The 18,685-nt window shown below is 45.3% G+C and overlaps 1 protein-coding gene and 1 long non-coding RNA gene across 2 annotated transcripts in view; one reads left to right on the top strand and one right to left on the bottom strand.

Annotated features, from left to right (window-relative positions):
* The window catches only part of LOC138967312 (uncharacterized), a 534,423-nt gene that overhangs the window by 225,165 nt on the left and 290,573 nt on the right, over positions 1-18,685 (bottom strand). The window lies entirely within an intron of this gene.
* Positions 1-18,685, top strand: part of LOC138965951 (glutamate receptor ionotropic, NMDA 3A-like) — a 165,044-nt gene that overhangs the window by 100,486 nt on the left and 45,873 nt on the right. The window contains exon 2 of the mRNA XM_070338034.1: positions 10,588-11,186. Within this exon, the coding sequence (XP_070194135.1) occupies positions 10,588-11,186 (599 nt within the window). The remainder of the gene's footprint in view (positions 1-10,587; positions 11,187-18,685) is intronic.

Raw genomic sequence — 18,685 nt, 5'->3', positions numbered from 1 at the left:
TACCCAGGCGGGGAAAGCAAGACTCCCCGCGAGCCGATTTTTGATCCCGTTTGTCGTCGACAGGGAATCGTGGCTGTCAATTAAGCCATCAATCGCCAATCAACGGTAACGGGAAGCCTTCGATTTTTCCATCAACTTTTTTTCTCCTTTCCTCGAGTATCTGCGGACAGCGCTGAGGAGAGAAGCTGAGCGGCCATTGATCGGACCGGGTTTGCAAAGCCAAGTTTTTTTGTGTTTTTTTGTAGGACACCGGGATCGGCGTTGTAAATATTTGTTTTTATGTTTCTGCTAATACCGACCGTAAAGAATGCTTTTTTGGACGACATCTGACAGTTGCGTAAAGTAAACATGGATCCCTCGCTTCTCTCTCCTTTTTTTCTTGACCCTTCCACCTTCTTCCCCCCCCCCTCCTCCTACGTCTTACCCCCCCACCCCCACCCCCCCATCCCAATACAGGCAATGCACACTTTTAACTCTCCACTGCACTGACGGGCGCAATGTCCTCGTAGATAAGACGCCGGCCTCCCAAGCGGAAGGTCGTGGGTTCGAATCCTGGCCGCGCTTGGTGGGTTAAGGGTAGAGATTTTTCCGATTTCCCAGGTCAACTTACGTGCAGACCTGCTCGTGTCTTATCCACGTTCGTGTGTTCACGCAAGCACATGACCGAGTGCGCACGGAAAACATCCTGTAATCCATCTCAGGTTTAAAAAAAACACGAAAATAACAAGCATGCGTCCCCCGAAAAACGGCGTATGGCTGCCTGAATGACAGGGGAAAAACATATGTCTTCTTCTTCTAGGCGTTCGCTGGCGCTACACATTCAGCCCGGCTCGGGAGATGAAGGTCGTAGTCTCCTCCAGCTCCAGTCGACTGCCACGGAGCTTGGTTTGCAGTGCCAGTGGGGTGGGAGACGGCCACACTTCTTGTCGCTCCTTCTGTATGCGTAAAAACCGTGGGAGTCTCAGCCCATGAGTGAAGAAGAACTCTTAACTCTTGTCAAGTTTGCTGGTCTTGCTTGGCGCCTCGGTCGTCCGACGGCTGTTCGGCTTCTCGTAAAGAACTTGTGATTTACGGGATCGACTCTGTCAGTGATCCGTATGCATGAGTTCAAGTTCCTAGTTCCAAAATTGAGGTTACTACACAGGGTTAATTGATTCATGTTGCAAAATTTGTAAACATGGCGCTTGTTCATTTGTTTCTTGGTTGTTTGGTTTTCAGCATGCTCAGAAGATGTAGAACCTGGTTGTGTGTTGTGTGATCGTATAGCCTCTTCTCAGAACGTCCTGCAATTAAAACAAAGGTGTTCTCGCCTGTCATGATTCATACCACCCTCAGAGAGTGTAGGATTATATTGGTGCAACTCTTACCTCAGATCATAGTTCATCTGAATAAAAACAAAACTTGACTAAATGTAAAAACAAGAATGGTAGGTAATTGGAACGTTATTAAAGACAAATCAAAACGTTACAATTTGAGTTGTTTTGTCAATACCGTAAAATCCCTAGCAAACGCCCAGTATCTAGCAAACGCCCACCCCCCACTTTTGGCCAAAAGTTGTGCAGAGGGGTCACTACCAAGCAAACGCTCACCCCGTTTTTGTGTGTGTGTGTGTGTGTTGTTTTTTTTATAGAAAAAGGTACCTGATTCTATTGTAATAGTGGTTTTTTTTATCTGCAGAATATATACAGTCCCAAAAGAAACCAACAGTGATTTGAAATGTGAGCCAGCCTCAACATCTGTCAAAGTGTGCGTGTGCGTGTGCGTGTGTGTGTGTGTGTGCGTGTGTCTGTGTGTGTGTGTGTGTGTGCGTGTGTGTGTTTGTGTGTGTGTGTGTGTGTGTGCGTACGCGCGCGCACGCGCGACATGTGTGTGTGTGTGTGTGTGTGTGTGTGTTTGTGTGTGTGTGTGCGTGTGTCTGTGTGTGTTTCTTGTTCCACTGTATTTCTTTAACATGGTTGTATCACTTTTTTTTTCTTGTGAAAATGTGATGGGGTGCAAAGGGGTGTATACCTAGCAAACGCCCACCCCCTACTTTTACCCGAAATCTGTGCAGAGGGGGGGGGGGGGGTGGGGTGGGGGAGGGGGGGCGTTTGCTATGGATTTTACGGTAATACACGTTTGAATTACCTACCATTCTTGTTTTTTGATTCTGAATTTTAGAACATTGGCAGTCTGTCTGTTTTTGAATTCATAGTTCATCTGACCAACGAGCTATGCCTCGGTGCTGATGCAAGTCACAGAGAGTGTGAGGTGTGTGCGGTATGCAGACACAAGGCATGTGTCCTGCTCAGTGCTGTGTCCAAGTATCAAGCAGACCAGGCGAAGGTCATCTGGTGTGACTGATGTTGCACTAACTAATGTCGGTGCCAGGACCCCAAGGGGTCAGGGGGTGTTAGTTGCTACGGGCAACAGGGGGACAGGGTAGCGACAGGCGCTGCAACGTTTAGTTTGGTAATCATCACCCTGACTGCTTGCTGTGGTGAGTTGGATTTTGTTTTGTTTAAATGAATTCATTTCGAAAGAGGCACCAGTGCATTTCACGAAATTAACTCTTTAAAGAATACTACTGTTCACAGAGAGAAGCCAGGCTGTTCATGTGTATAAGGACTGGGTGGCCGAGTGGTAACGCACTTGCGCTCGGAAGCGAGAGGTTGCGAGTTCGACCCTGGGTCAGGGCGTTAGCAATTTTCTCCCCCCTTTCCTAACCTAGGTGGTGGGTTCAAGATCCCACGATTGACAAAAGGGTCTTTCCTGGCAAAATTGTATAGGCGTAGATAAAAAATGTCCACCAAATACCCGTGTGACCTGGAATAATAGGCCGTGAAAGGTGGATGCAGCGCCTATAGGCTGTTGATCTACTGGCCGATGTGAATGCGTGATATTTTGTGTACAAAATTCCATCTCACACGGCATTAATAGGTAACATGCGCCTTGAGTCGCCTTGTGTGGTGAGATACGTGCGCGATATCAACAGCCATAATAATATTATATGATGTATAATATTATATTTCAGCATATGTGAATTACATGTCATCATACCAAACTGTCATACATTTTTATTCCTACATTATTCTGATTGATCACAACCAAACCTACTATCATTGGACACATCCAAATGCAAGCGCCTGTTCTTGACAATTTGCTGGGTCGGGCTCAGCCACTGACACTGTTTGGCCTGTAGGTAAAATGTACAATGTATGTTCTGATTTGTGCACAAAAGCTTTTTTTCTTTTTTCTTTTTTTTTAACATAACAATGTTTAATGTCACTGTATGTTTGAAAGACTATGGTCACATTTGTAAAACTAATGTTAAATTAGAAAATAAATAACATTTTGCTTCATGATTTTTTCCTACACCTGTGCTGAAAATAAGAAATAAAAATGTCGGTATATCAGTTCAGTATGAATGGTTTGAGTTTGTTGCGGTTGACCCTGCACAGTTCGACCTATGATGTTTTTGTTGAACAATTTTGCCTTCACACCTTCCATAGGGTGACGTATTTCACAACTTCCTGTGTTACACAAACTCAGTGATGACCAATATTGCCTTCACCCCCCCCCCCCCCCCCCCCCATAGGGGGACGGATTTCACAACTTTCTACTGATGAACAATGTTGCCTTCACCCCTCCCATAGGGTGACGGATGTCACAACTTCCTGTGTACACAAACTGATGACGTATTTCACAACAAAATGGCGCTGCCCATGGCCCCCATCAAAACTATCCGTATAAATGGGAGCCTCCTGGCTCCCATAATAAAAATGGTATGTGACCAAGTGGAGGGTGGTCTTATCCCACATTAAAGCCTGAGACGGTGAGGCAACTGTTCACGAGACGGAGTTGGCCTTTGAGGATACAGACCACCGGATTATGTGGATGCTGATGATTAACCTGAAGAAACAGCAGCACAGTTTGTACAGTCGTGTGTAGTTTGGGCGGGCGCAGTGGCGTAAGACGTCGGCCTCCTAATCCTGGTCGCTGTCGGCTGGTGGGTTTTGTTTGTTCGTTCATGGGCTGAAACTCCCACGGCTTTTACGTGTATGACCGTTTTTACCCCGCCATTTAGGCAGCCATACGCCGCTTTCGGAGGAAGCATGCTGGGTATTTTCGTGTTTCTATAACACCAAACTCTGACATGGATTACAGGATCTTTTTCGTGCGCACTTGGTCTTGTGCTTGCGTGTACACACGGGGGTGTTCGGACACCGAGGAGAGTCTGCACACAAAGTTGACTCTGAGAAATAAATCTCTCGCCGAACGTGGGGACGAACTCACGCTGACAGCGGCCAACTGGATACAAATCCAGCGCGCTACCGACTGAGCTACATCCCCGCCCCGGCTGGTGGGTTAAAAGTGGAGATTTTTCCGATCTCCCAGGTCAACTTATGGGCAGACCTGCTTGTGACTTAACCCCCTTCGTGTGTACACGCAAGCACAAGACCAAGTGCGCACGGAAAAGATCCTGTAATCCATGTCAGAGTTCGGTGGGTTATAGAAACACGAAGAAACACGCATGAGAGATGTTCAACGTGCGGGCTTTTTCACCTGCTTTGACCTCTCACCAATTCATTGTAAAGCGCTTAGAGAACGCCAAGCGCTCTATAAATCTCCCATAATATTATTATTATTAGTTCAATCATCGGATCCTTTAAACAAAAATCGATGTCTGTAGGGAACGCGTCGCATGACTATATCATTAATGCTTTGTGTCCCGAAACCGTTCTGTAGGTTAAGACATTTGTTAGAACTCGTTTTTTGCTACTCTTGTGGACAGACCGCCGTCAACAATGCTGCATAACTCTTCACACTTACGAGTATCAACTAAATTCTTTTTGGTTAATTATTGTGGTCTCAGTACTGCCCAACAGGTTCACTCCACTCATTCCGTCAAAAACGTACGTGTCGTGGTATTCACCAGGGAATCTCTCATTTTAACAGTTAGTAAACAAGGCACTGTGGCAGCACAATGAATGTTTATGATGAGAACTTTCTCTAGTTCGTGGTCAGTATCGACATCCTGGTTAAGCGCTTCTACATGCATTGTCTCAAAACGAAAGTGATACGAGTTGTCCGTCCCTGCCATAGCCCGCGGCGCTGTCGGCAAGTAGTAGTTCCGGTTGTTTTGTTTACGTCCAAAATGGCTGAACGAGAGAAGAAGATTGGTGGTGGAGGGAAACGTTACTATGTCTGCTGTTCAGTCAAACTACGCGGGCAAAGAAGTTGAAGGGCGGATTGTCATGCGGTTCCATTTTGCAATTACAAACCAACTGCCTGCCGTTCCAGGGGCGCAACTCTGTCCGATTATCGCGTTTGTTTCGAGACAGTGCTATAAGAGAAGATGCTAATTCACCCCCGACCACCACCCTCCTTGCTCCTCTCTGTCTGTCTCTCTGTCTCTCTGTGTGTGTCTCTACGTCTCTTAGTTTCTCCGTCTCTGTCTATCTGTCTGTCTGTTTGTCTCACTCTTATTCTCTCTCTCCTTCCCCCTCCCCCATCTAACCCTCTCTCTTTCCCCCTCTCTCTTTCCCCCTCTCTTCCCCTCTCTCTTTCCCCCCTCTCTCTCTCGGTCTCTCTCTTTGTCTGTATGTTTGTCTCTTTTTCTCTCTCCCTTCCCCCCCTCTCTCTCTCTCTCGCTCACTCTCTCGGTCTCTGTCTTTACCTGTCTGTTTGTCTCTCTTTCTCTCGTTTTCTCTTTCTCTCTCTCTGTCTGCCTGTCTCTCTGTCTGTCTGTCCCTGCCTCTGTCTCTCTCTGTTTTTGTCTCTCTCTCTCTCAAACTCTCCCTCTCTCTCTCAAACTCTCTCTCTCTCTCAGTCTCTCAAAGAAACGTGATTAATTGTGCCTGTGCTTTAACAAAGAGACCAAAGACATGTTAACCCTGGGTACGTGTGCACTGAATCATACGGTACACGCCACGAAATGCCGGCAAAGTTTACGAGCAGAAAGAGAGGCAATTGGCAAGAAAGAGGTTTAAAAGGGAATTTCCAGCCTTTTTCTTGCCTGAATATTTTATCATTTGGGGTTTACTTCGACCGGCTATCAATTGCTTATTGTTTTTTTCCCCACTGGCTTTCCATGTAATCGCATTTCCGAGAGTTTTTTTGTTTGTATCGATTTTCTGTCAGAGGCGTCTTCCCTCTTTTGTTCCATGTTTTCCCTTTCTTTTTCGTGTTCTGTCTTCAGCTTGTCTGATGTTGTAGAGGATTGTGTGTATCTTTGTATTCCGTATGGCTTGTTTTTGGTTCCCTGTGCCGCCCCCCCCCCCCCCCCCCCCCACTGAGTCGTCTTGTATCTGCTTGTCCTCAGGCGTAGCATTATAGGAACACGTGAAGCTTTAAAGGAAAAGAACAGACACACAAACCGAAGACTGAAACAAAACATGGCTAATTTTATTATCAACACTGCTTCGAAGACATTAGCTCGGCTGTTATTTTCCGGGCAGTATGTTTCCCATTCCCACAAATGATAACACGAACAAAAGACTGCCGGTGCGAAGAACTATAATTATAGAACAAGATAACAGGAAATATGTACTCACCAGAAACATGGACACTCAAATATAAAAATTCCCACAAAGTGAGGACAGAAAGGCAGTCTGTGAAATCAGAATGATTGTTGGTGGACACTGCTCGACACCTAACCCCCCAACCCCCCCCCCTTCAACCTCTACCCAGTTTGATTCAGTTCGGATTTTATGCGGGATGCTTGCGTCTTTGTTGGAGAAAAATGTCAGCGAATTCAATATGCACGCAGGGGTAATATGCCAACCTGCCAAAACTGTATAATAATGTTCCTGAAGAATGTTTGAATTGCCTTTGTTCTTGCGTAAGTGTAAAGGCCCGAAGTCGACTCCGAGAAGACTTCGCGAAAACTCAGTGCCAAAGCTTCGTGCACCGAGCTTCGCGAAGTCAACTTCGCCCAAATAATGAGAGGCTTAAAGCAAGCCTTGTACTGGTCACATACGTCACATGGTAATTTATGCCTGACAGCGACTTCTCAGTTCAGATCATTGGCTACCCATTACATTCATTACTCGGCTTCTCATTCCTTATTTTATTTCAGCATAATTATGTAGATCTCCAAACTCATAAAATGGGGATTTCAGCCGCCATCTGATACGTACAATCACAGTCTGTAAAACGCATCTGCCGTATCATTTCTTTGTTGTTTTGTTTTCTCTGAAAACAATCATACGCCTAAATCTGAAAGTCGCGTCTGGCTTTCTTTGCCGGAGCTGCATATACCACCCCGGTACCTCCGCTGCACCCGAAAAAAGCCGGGACCACTTTCTGCGCACCGGGGCCGAGCCACGAGAGGTGAGTTTCTGCACTAAATCTTCTCTGTTTTCTCCAAAATGATATATCATCACGTAACTGGCGTTCGTACTTCGACCTAAGGTGTTATAGCATCCCATCATCGATTTTATTCTTTCCCTCGATTCAATTGTGAACTCTGAGCTTCGATTGTTTATGCTTTTTTAGTGAATTATGTGTAAATATTGACTTTCCACAGTTATTAGGGAAAATCAAGCTTATCAAACAAGCTGCAGATAATTGGAATGTAATTATTGGTTATTTATTGACATCGGGCTCAAGTGGTCTCTACTAACTTCACGCGGTTGAATCATATTTCTTGAATCTCTACTGTCACAGAACGAGTTTGTTGCTGCGCGGGGCCACTGTGGGCTGCGCACCGGGGCACTATTTGTGCAATTGATGCTGCGCACCGCGGCCAGTAATAAACGTGTTATTATGCTCCTTCAAAGTGTGTGGCATACTGTTTTCGGTTGCGACCGTACTTGAGGATCTTTGTTTGTTTGTCAGCTTGTCCCGAGGGGACACAACACTAGCTGTCGTCTGCTAGCTATTGTTTTCTTCACATTGTTACCTGCAGGGACCTCGGTTCCGCAAGGTCTATAGGCCTGTCCCTTACAAAATTGATTGAATAATGACCGACTGTCAATAAAAAATAAATATTTGAACATGCTTGAAGAGGACGGTCATTATGCAATCAAGAAGCCACTGATAAGCCCTTCCCCAGTATGTGGCAATCATCTATTGTTTTATTGAGAACATCGTCTACTGTTCTCGTAGTTCAATAACAATAACAATAATAGCACTTTATTGTCCATGAAAATAGTAGATAAAAATGGAACATTTTCTTCCGCTGAGAGTTCTTGTAGTTCTTGTTCTCATTGTTTGCAATAGGTACACATACGCGGGCAGGTAAAGGTGCCCGCAGGTATATTCCCAGCGAAGTTGGAGGTAAGCTTATCCCACGAACGAATACTGAGATCGACTTGAGAAATGTTCTTCCCGATAATACATGATAAAGAAGGATCCTTTGTTGCCAAACTATTGCTACAGTTGGGGACAGAAGTTGCCAAACTTTAGGAGGCCTACGTTGATCCGAATTTGGGTGGATTTCCGCGGATTTCTTTATTTCTGATTTTTATTGAATAAATGGAAGAACGCCAAAGTCTTTTCTCAAATAGGTACTCTTTCCAGTCACTTCATTCAGCGACAAAAACGTATCTTCAATTGTTCATTCGAATGCACATCGACACTGTGTCCAATAACGTCCTGAACTCTCAAAATTTGAATTTGCAGTAGTAACATCTAAACTGATCCATTTGTTCACCTGCAAAGCAGATCAAACCCACTCTTAAAAAGGACAAAACGAACGAACGTCAGCGTCATTACCTTTCGTGTGTGTGTATGTGTGTGTGTGTGTGTGTGTGTGGCTGAGACAGACAATACTTTATTCACTGTAGTACTGGCCCAGATGCGCAGCAAATTAGTGCCCAGGTCAGTATACAGCCCTCAAAACAGAGACATAGCCCGGTGCGCGGCAACAAAATCGTTCAATGACGCTAGAGATTTAAGAAGTATGACTCAACCGCATGAATTTATATTACACCACTTGAGCCATATGTCAACAAATAACCAATAATCATATTCCAATTCTCTGCAGCTTGTTTGATAAGCTTGATTTTCCGTAATAACTGTGGAAGGTCCGAATTTACACATAATTCACTGGCCCCGGTGCGCAGCACATAAGTGCCCCGGTGCGCAGCCCTCAAAATAGAGACATGGCCCCGGTGCGCAGCCCTCAAAATAGAGACATGGCCCCGGTGCGCAGCCCTCAAAATAGAGACATGGCCCCGGTGCGCAGCCCTCAAAATAGAGACATGGCCCCGGTGCGCAGCCCTCAAAATAGAGACATGGCCCCGGTGCGCAGCCCTCAAAATAGAGACATGGCCCCGGTGCGCAGCCCTCAAAATAGAGACATGGCCCCGGTGCGCAGCCCTCAAAATAGAGACATGGCCCCGGTGCGCAGCCCTCAAAATAGAGACATGGCCCCGGTGCGCAGCCCTCAAAATAGAGACATGGCCCCGGTGCGCAGCCCTCAAAATAGAGACATGGCCCCGGTGCGCAGCAACAAATTCGTTCAGTGACGGTAGAGATTCAACAAATATAATTCAACCGCGTGAAGTTAGTAGACACCACTTGAGCCAAATGTCAATAAATAACCAATAATTACATTCCAATTATCTGCAGCTTGTTTGGTAAGCTTGATTTTTTGTAATAACTGTGGAAAGTCAGAATTTGCACATAATTCACTGGAAAAGCATAAATAATCGAAGCTCAGAGTTCACAATTGAATCGAGGAAAAGAATAAAATCGACGATGGTATGCTATAACACCTTAGGTAAAAGTACAAACGCCAGTTACGTGATGATATGTCATTTTGGAGAAAACAGAGAAGATTTAGTGCAGAAACTCACCTCTCGTGGCTCGGCCCCGGTGCGCAGCAAGTGGCCCCGGCTATTTTCGGTGTGCAGCGGAGGTACCGGCGTGTGTGCGTGTATACACTAAAGTGCCGTTCACATTGCAGACTTTCAACCAACTTTTCCCCAACTTTTGTTGGTTTGAAATCGCTCCCGAGTTGTTGAGGCCACGTCGGCGAAACACATGCAGGTGCACAACCCGTTCTGCATAGGTTGTATGACTGATGTCTTTTGTTGTGTGTATGTACAGGCGCACAACCCGTTCTGCATAGGTTGTATGACTGATGTCTTTTGTTGTGTGTATGTACAAGCGCACAACCCGTTGCCATATGGATGCTACCTAGCTGAGCCTATAAATGATGTCGCTTTGTGCGTATATACAGGTGCTCAACCCATTCTTCCTTATTCCGAGTGTACATTGCAACTTCATGTCTCCGTTGTATGTGTGTACAGGTGCACAAACCGTTCTACCTGAGCCTATAAGTAATATCGCTTTGTGTGTATATACACAGGTGCTCAACCCTTTCTACCTTATTCTATACATTACAACTTCTCTGTCGATGTGTGTATGTACAGGTACACAACCCGTTCTACTTGATCCTGTAAATATTATCGGTTTTATGTTTTTGTTGTTGTTGTTGTTGTTGTTGTTGTTGTATGTACAGGTGTACAACCCGTTCTTCCTTATCCTGTACATTGCAACTTCATGTCTCTATTGTATGTATTTAAATATACACACGCACAACCCGTTCTTCCTGATCCAATATATAATAATATCGTGTTCTGTGTGTCTATGCAGGTGCACAACCCCTTCTACCTGAGCCTGCAGCCGGCCAACACGCACCTGGCCCGAGGCTTGGTCAGCCTGCTGGCGGTCAACTACTGGTACCGCGTCACCATGGTCGTAGAGGACGAGCTGCGTTACGACGGGTTCCGCAACACCTTCACCAAGATGACCCGCGACGACCGCTGGCTGGTGGAAGACGAGCTCTTCCTGTCACGCGGGTTAACTGACCGACAGATCGCGCAGTCCCTAGCCGAGCTGAGCCCAAACGTGTCACGGATCTTCGTGCTGCATTCCTCTACGAGCTTCGCTCAGCGTCTGCTGAATGTGGCTCCCAGTGTGTTAAACGAGGAACGCCAGTTCGCGTGGATTGTCACGGAGAATGCTTACACTCGTAACGAGCACGTGCTGCGTGCCTTCCCGCTAGGTACCAAGGCGTTCCTGATGAACCAGGACTTGCATGTGGAGGAGCTGCTCCGCGACACGCTGGACTTCGTGCTGGCTGCCTTCCAGGAGAACCCTGGGTTGCTTAGCTCTAAGGCCGTGTGGCTGCAGCGAGGGTGCTGGAACATGAACGGCCAGCCACCGTCGCCGTTCCAGAATGACGTTTACACGTGAGTTCATATAGAGTGGTGTGTGTGTGTGTGTGTGTGTGTGTGTGTGTGTGTGTGTGTGTGTGTGTGTGTGTGTGTGGTGTGGGTGAGGGTGTGTAGGTGAGTGTGTGAGCGTGTGTCACTGTGGGGTCGGGTGGAGGGGGGTTGTAGTTGTGTATGTGCGTGTGTATCTCTGTGTAGAGTCCAGAGGTCAAGGTCGCTGACCCCTCTCAACCGGTAACTGACCGTTAAAGTGACAAAGGCGGGTGGACTTTGTAGTTCAAGCCTTTTGCTGTCGTGGTAGTGATGGTGTCTGTCTGTCTGTCTGTCTGTCTGTGTTTGTGTGAGAGAGGGATAGAGGGGAGGGGGGGGGGCAGAGCGAGCGAGAGAGAGAAAGAGAGAGAGAGAGAGAGAGAGAGAGAGAGAGAGAGAGAGAGAGAGAGAGAGAGAGAGAGAGAGAGAGAGAGAGATTGAGAGTCAGGAAGGGGCATGGGCGTTTGTGTTTACGTGTATGTGTCTGTGTGTGTAGGTGTGTATGAATGTGTGTGTGTGTGTGTGTGTGTGTGTGTGTGTGTGTGTGTGTGTGTGTGTGTGTGTGTGTGTGTGTGTGTGTGTGTGAATGTGTGTGAATGTGTGTGTGAATGTGTGTGTGTGTGTGTGAATGTGTGTGTGGGTGTGGGTGTGGGTGTGTTGTCTGTCTATGTCTGTGTGTTACTGTGTCTGTGTCTTTGTGTGAAAGAATATGTTTTCGTTGGGGAAGCGTGTTTGTGCTCGCTTGGAAAATGTGCGAAAGTGGGTCTCTGTTTTCTTTGTGATTCTATCTTGAGAATTGAAAAACGCCAGCTTGCGCAATGCATGCATGCATGCAAACCAAAAGAAACAAAATCACCCCTTTTTGCCTAAAACTGCGCTGTTAAGATCGATTGTCAAAACATGCTGTTGCCCCCAGAACTTTTCCCCCGCTATCGAATTCTCCGGTGTCCACACCTAACTTGGAGGGTGAAGGCGAGCTCTCAGAGTGTTTCCTGAAAGCGTTTTGCTGCCACATTTCTCTCAGCTGCACTCACGTCAACAAATTTAGAGAACGTTAGATTCCACGTGACGCATAATTAAGCTACGTCAAGTACCAGGACACGTATCCCACACGCGGGACGCGCTGCGTATTAACGTAGCAAACCCCTCCATGCGTCTGCACAACGTACCTATGTAAGATTTTACAAAGTCCAATCACCCGAGGAAGTTGTAGGGATCTTCAATATCTTCTTGAATCTTTCCCAGTCTAAGCACTGAAGGTGGTAAAGGACCGGAATAACGGGTTCGTCGATTGGAATTGTATGGGGTGTATATGCATATGAAATACACATGCCTAGATTTGTAAAACGATGCCTGAAAGTGAAAAAGAAGCTCGCTACTTTCAAACCAGGGCAGAAAATTGCATGTGAGATTATCGCGATCGAGATTGAGGATGTGCTCAGTGTCCCCGCCCCCCGCCCCCCGCCCAAATTAAAGACTTTTTTCAGATGTTCTGTTCATAACCTCTGTAAATGTATCTCCATGTGTGCGCCTTGAGTCGCCTTGTGGTGAGATATATGCGCGTTATAAATTCTCGTATTATTATTATTATTATATGAGAAATGAGAAATGAGAAAGCCGATGACCTGGCAAAATCCGGTGCAGAAAAAGAACAAGAAGACAACGCCGTAAGCCTTGCCGAGCTAAATACCATTACTAAAGCCCTGTTCCGAACCCCGGCTCAAAAAGACAGCCTTCACCTGCTCACAAGACCAGAGCAGGTTACCATCTTCAGGCTGCGAACAGGGCACAACAGGCTGAACGAACACCTCCACTCAAAGCTGAAAGTTGTGCCGTCCCCGATGTGTCCCTGCGGAGAAGCAGAGCAGGACACCCACCACATCCTACAAGACTGCGGGAACTTCCAGTAGTTGAGAAGGAAGATGTGGCCGGAGCCGACTCCCATCCAGGATAAGCTGTACGGCACGGCGGCGTCCCTGCAGATGACCACTACATTTCTCAATTGGACTGGTCTCCACGTGTAGCGGCAACAAGAAGAAGAAGAAGAAGATTATTATTATTATTATTTTAAGACTCCCTCCTTGTTAAGACCTGATTTCCTCAGATTTGTAGAGGTCATAAAAAGGGGGTTCCACTGTATTGTATTTTCATTTTCTGTTAAGTATTGTTATTGTCTCAGAGTTGAGTGTGTATCACGGCTAGGGTGGTTGGCAGGTGTAGTGACAGTGACATGAGAAGTGGCGTGGTGGTAAGACGTCGGCCTCCTAATCGGGAGGTCGTGAGTTCGAGTCCCGGTCGCTGCCGCCTGGTGGGTTAAAAGTGGAGATTTTTCCGATCTCCCAGGTCAACTTATGTGCAGACCTGCTCGTGACTTAACCCCCTTCGTGTGTACACGCAAGCAGAAGACCAAGTGCGCACGGAAAAGATCCTGCAATCCATGTCAGAGTTCGGTGGGTTATAGAAACACGAAAATACCCAGCATGAGAGATGTTCAACGTGCGGGCTACTTCACCTGCCTTGACCTCTCACCAATTTATTGTAAAGCGCTTGGAGAACGTCAAGCGCTCTATAAATCTCCCATATTATTATTATTATTACTGATGGTTGTGGCCTTTGTAACCATAGAACAGGGTGACCCCCTAAGAATGCAACCCACAAAAATGCTAATAACTTCTACATCTGTTGACCGAATTACTTTCGTATTTGATGTACATGTATGGATTACAGCTTATGCATAACGAGTCCACACAGTGGCACGTTTGTCGATCGAATCTGATTTATGTGCACTTTCAAAAACATTTTCCGAATTCGGGAATCGACTCAACAGTAAGACGTTTGACGTTGAGCAGTAGCTGCCACATTTCTCTCAGCTGCACACACGACAACAAATTTAGAGAATGTTAGATTCCACGTGACACATAATTAAGCTACGCCACGTACCAGGACACGTATCACTACAGGCTTTTACCGTTTGGACTATCTGAATGTCCGCATATACCAACCCCCCCGCCTAATAATCAATGACCTGAAGACAGCAGTTACAGCTAAAGGTTCAGGGCAATCCCTTAACAGGAAAGCATTCGTGTCATGGCAATTTTGGAGGATGGTGGTGGTGGTGGGATGTGTGTGTGTGTGTGTGTGCGTGCGTGCGTGTGTGTGTTTGTGTGTGTGCGTACGTGCGTGCGTGCGCGCGCGCGCGTGTGTGTGTGTGTGTGTGAGTGTGTGTGTGTGTGTGTTTGTGTGTAAGTACGTGCGTGCGTTCAGAGTGCGTGCGTTCCGCGTGCGAGCGTTCCGCGTGCGTGCGTGCGTGCGTGCTTGTGTGTGCATGTCTGTGTCTGTTTTTGTGTTTGCTGATTCATTTTCGTATTGACACTTTTTTTGTGGACAATCTACACCAGCTCTGTTTCTCCTTGCCGTCGTTGACATTCTTCAATTATTTACTTTCTGTTCTTCTGGATGTATCTCCTTCTGCTGTCCAAAACCTCTTTCCTTTTCTTGCGGCTGCAGTCAGCAGACAACGAACGTGTCTTACCTTACCAACCGTGGCATGCTGGCCAGCCGATAAAGGCCACGTAGAAATTCCATCTGCAATCGATTGCCCTTTTCCAATCTTGGCTCCAGACCAGGAAAGAGAGTAGCTACACACAACATTTAGAATTAGACAGCTATTCAGCAGACGAATTGCCATCCATTCTTGTCTAAAGCAGGGGCGCGAAAGTCATGCATATAACCAATATAATGTGTATTCATGGTGCGGGGGTCCTTGTGCCGAAGAAGAAAGTCGTGTTATTCAGCCTGACAGTGACGTGGCGGTTTATCCACACAATCCCTCCATCTCTGTCTGCTCTCTTCCGCTGGAACTCCCAGGGCACATTGGAGCGGGAGGGGGGGGGGGGAGTAATGGGGACAAAAAGCAACACGTCATGGCGACATGCAGACCACGGAAGCAGACCCTCTCGATCTCATGAACAGCTAGGCAGTCTGAAAAACACTTCGTCGGCAAAAGTGGCCGGAATGGGGGGAGGGGGGGGGGGGGGGTGGTGGGGATGAGGGCAAAAAGCAACACGTCATGGTGACAGGGAGAACGGGTGAGCACGGAAGCGGACCCTCACTTGTTCAGACAGTCCGACAAAAACTTCAACGGAGGGGGCGGGGGGAGGGGGGGGGGGGGCTTGGGAGCAAAAAGCAACACGTCATGGCGACATTCATGCATGTAGAACTCGGTAGTGGACCCTTCATCAAAGTGTACAGACAGTCCGACAAATACTCCATCGGGAAAAATGTCCGGACAAACCACAACGAGTGCGTCCCGGTCAAACAGCTGCTGTAAAATGAGCTTTTCAAGAGGCAAACATCTCGCGTCTTGACAATCGGAAGCTGCCCGGAACTAGAACAGCTGTTCAAGATCACAATTAGCTGTTTTCATAGCTGTTCAAAATGGACTTTTTTTGAGGCTGTTCAGAATTAGCTGTTTTCATAGCAGTTCTTCTTCTTCTTCTGCGTTCGTGGGCAAGATCTTTTCTGTGCGCACTTGGTCTTGTGCTTGCGTGTACACACGAAGGGGGATAATGCACTAGCAGATCTGCACATACGTTGACCTGGGAGATCGGAAAAATCTCCACCTTAACCCACCAGGCGCGGCCGGGATTCGAACCCAAGACCTTTCGCTTTGGAGGCCGGCGTCTTACCACCAAGTCATAGCGGTTCAAAATTGACTGTTTTCAAGGCTATTCAGAATAAGCTTTTTTTGACTGTTTAAGGCCCTCAAGGCTGTTGAGAATAAGCTGCTTTTATAGCTGTTCAAAATTGACTGTTGTTGAGGCTATTCAAAATTAGCAGTTTTTACAGCTGTTCAAAATTGACTGTGTCGGCCGGTTGTTGTTCAAAATGTTCTTTTTTCATAGTTGTTCAAACCTGACTGTTTTTAATTGATGTTCAGAACTGTCTCAAATCATACCGTTAGAAAAATGACTCTATCTATAGCTGCTCAAAATTGTTTTCATAACTGTTTCAAACCTAATTTTGTTTTATTAGCTGGTCAAAATGTAGGCTGTTTTGCAGAAGTAATATCCACATAGACATGGGAAATAATCGTGTCTCCTTACTTCTGTGCTCCTAAAAAACACACTACCGAGTTTATAGAACAAGGGCTTGTGAAATGTGAAAATGTGTATTCGAGCTGATTGTGACTTTTTTATTTGATGAAACGTGATATTTTCATCCAAAAGGTGTGAACGCTGACTTGTCGTTGCCATAGATACTTTCACTGTGTGACGTCATGAGGACCAGAAATAATTTGTGACAAGGGACAGAAACCTGAGATTCTGATGTCCTGAGGGAATATTGCAATCATCCATATACCCTTATGCTGTGCAAGTCTCAATTGTTGTAGATTCTAAAAGTAACTTTGCCTAGAAAGATGCAATATTTTATTCAAACGTAGTTACTCACATATTAAAACAAAATCCGAGGCAGGCGATGGGGAGATTAGAAAGGTATTCTATAAAATGTAATATGACACGTTTGGCAACCTTGCTTATTTCATTTGGACAAGTCACGCTGACACAAATATAGTTGGTTAAAACAAAATGTTATTCAAAATACTTAGCATGAAACAGTCATCACCAAGGGAACGAACACAAGCGAAAGTTTGTTTTACGTGACCCACACAATTCATCATTACACAAATATTCATGTGGTTGGACATACAATAATATAGACCAGAAAAAACACATCGAGGGTGGGGGGGGGGGGGATTAGGGGGTCGGGGGGTTGGGGGGTATGCAAAAGCAAAACAGAGGAATCTACAGCGAAAAAAGGGGGAGAAAATACAAGCAAATATGGTTCTGCTTAATAAAAAACAAGTCGCGTAAGGCGAAAATACAACATTTAGCCAAGTAGCTGTCGAACTCACAGAATGAAACTAAACGCAATGCAACGCAGCAAGACCGTATACTCGTAGCATCGGCAGTCCACCGCTCACGGCAAAGGCAGTGAAATTGACAAGAAGAGCGGGGTAGTAGTTGCGCTGAGAACGATAGCACGCTTTTCTGTACCTCTCTTCGTTTTAACTTTCTGAGCGTGTTTTTAATCCAAACATATCATATCTATATGTTTTTGGAATCAGGAACCGACAAGGAATAAGATGAAAGTGTTTTTAAATTGATTTCGACAATTTAATTTTGATAATAATTTTTATATATTTAATTTTCAGAGCTTGTTTTTAATCCAAATATAACATATTTATATGTTTTTGGAATCAGCAAATGATGGAGAATAAGATGAACGTAAATTTGGATCGTTTTATAAAAGAAATATTTTTTTTACAATTTTCAGATTTTTAATGACCAAAGTCATTAATTAATTTTTAAGCCACCACGCTGAAATGCAATACTGAAGTCTGGGCTTCGTCGAAGATTACTTGACCAAAATTTCAACCAATTTGGTTGAAAAATGAGAGCGTACAGTGCCGCCTCAACTTTCACGAAAAGCCGGATATGACGTCATCAAAGACATTTATCAAAAAAATGAAAAAAACGTCTGAGGATATCATACCCAGGAACTTTCATGTCAAATTTCATAAAGATCGGTCCAGTAGTTTGGTCTGAATCGCTCTACACGCACGCACGCACACACACACACACATACACACACACACACACACACACACACACACACACACACACACACACACACACACACATACACATACACACACACATACACACACACATACACCACGACCCTCGTCTCGATTCCCCCCCTCGATGTTAAAACATTTAGTCATAACTTGACTAAATGTAAAAAATTGGCTCATTTCCTCCGTATTTCAAGAGAAGTTAAAACAAGACGGTCGGTTGATTTAGTATATTTTGTTATCGTCTCTTCAGCTCATCTTGCTATTCGAGACCGATGCAAGTTTGGTTCTTTCCTCAGTTCACGTGGCACTAAAATCACCAAAATTAAACTCTGAGAATACATGGAATAACTTCGTTTTCTGGGAAGTTATTGAAGTGACTTATGAAAAGAAATTTAAAAAAAAAATGTGAATACTACATGTATTTCACGTGTGTTCTCGAGCATGTGTCGACTCGTCGGTTTCCGAATTTCTCCGTTTGTATTTGTGTATTGTACGTTTTGTCGATCTCATTGTTCGAGGCAAGTTAAAGTTGATAACTGACCCTATGCTTCCGTTCATGAGTTCAGCTATGGAAACTGGCTTAAGCAGCTCCATATTGGATTTCTAGGAAACGGTTTTACAGCAACATCATACATCAGAAATACTTAAACTTTGGCACAAAGATACACATGACCTTTGTCTACAATCATATACAACGATTTGTTTAGAAACGACTACAGTTGAATTTATATCATTTTTGAAATAAGGATTAATGAATATGCGGTTAGAAATTCATTGATCATTATTACAAAAATTAATATAAATTCAACTGTAGTCTTTATTAAAAATATCGTTCTATATGATTGTA

Source organism: Littorina saxatilis, linkage group LG5 (genome assembly GCF_037325665.1).
Source record: "Littorina saxatilis isolate snail1 linkage group LG5, US_GU_Lsax_2.0, whole genome shotgun sequence".
NCBI classification, from domain to species: domain Eukaryota; kingdom Metazoa; phylum Mollusca; class Gastropoda; order Littorinimorpha; family Littorinidae; genus Littorina; species Littorina saxatilis.
This window is presented reverse-complemented; position numbering and strand designations above follow the sequence as displayed.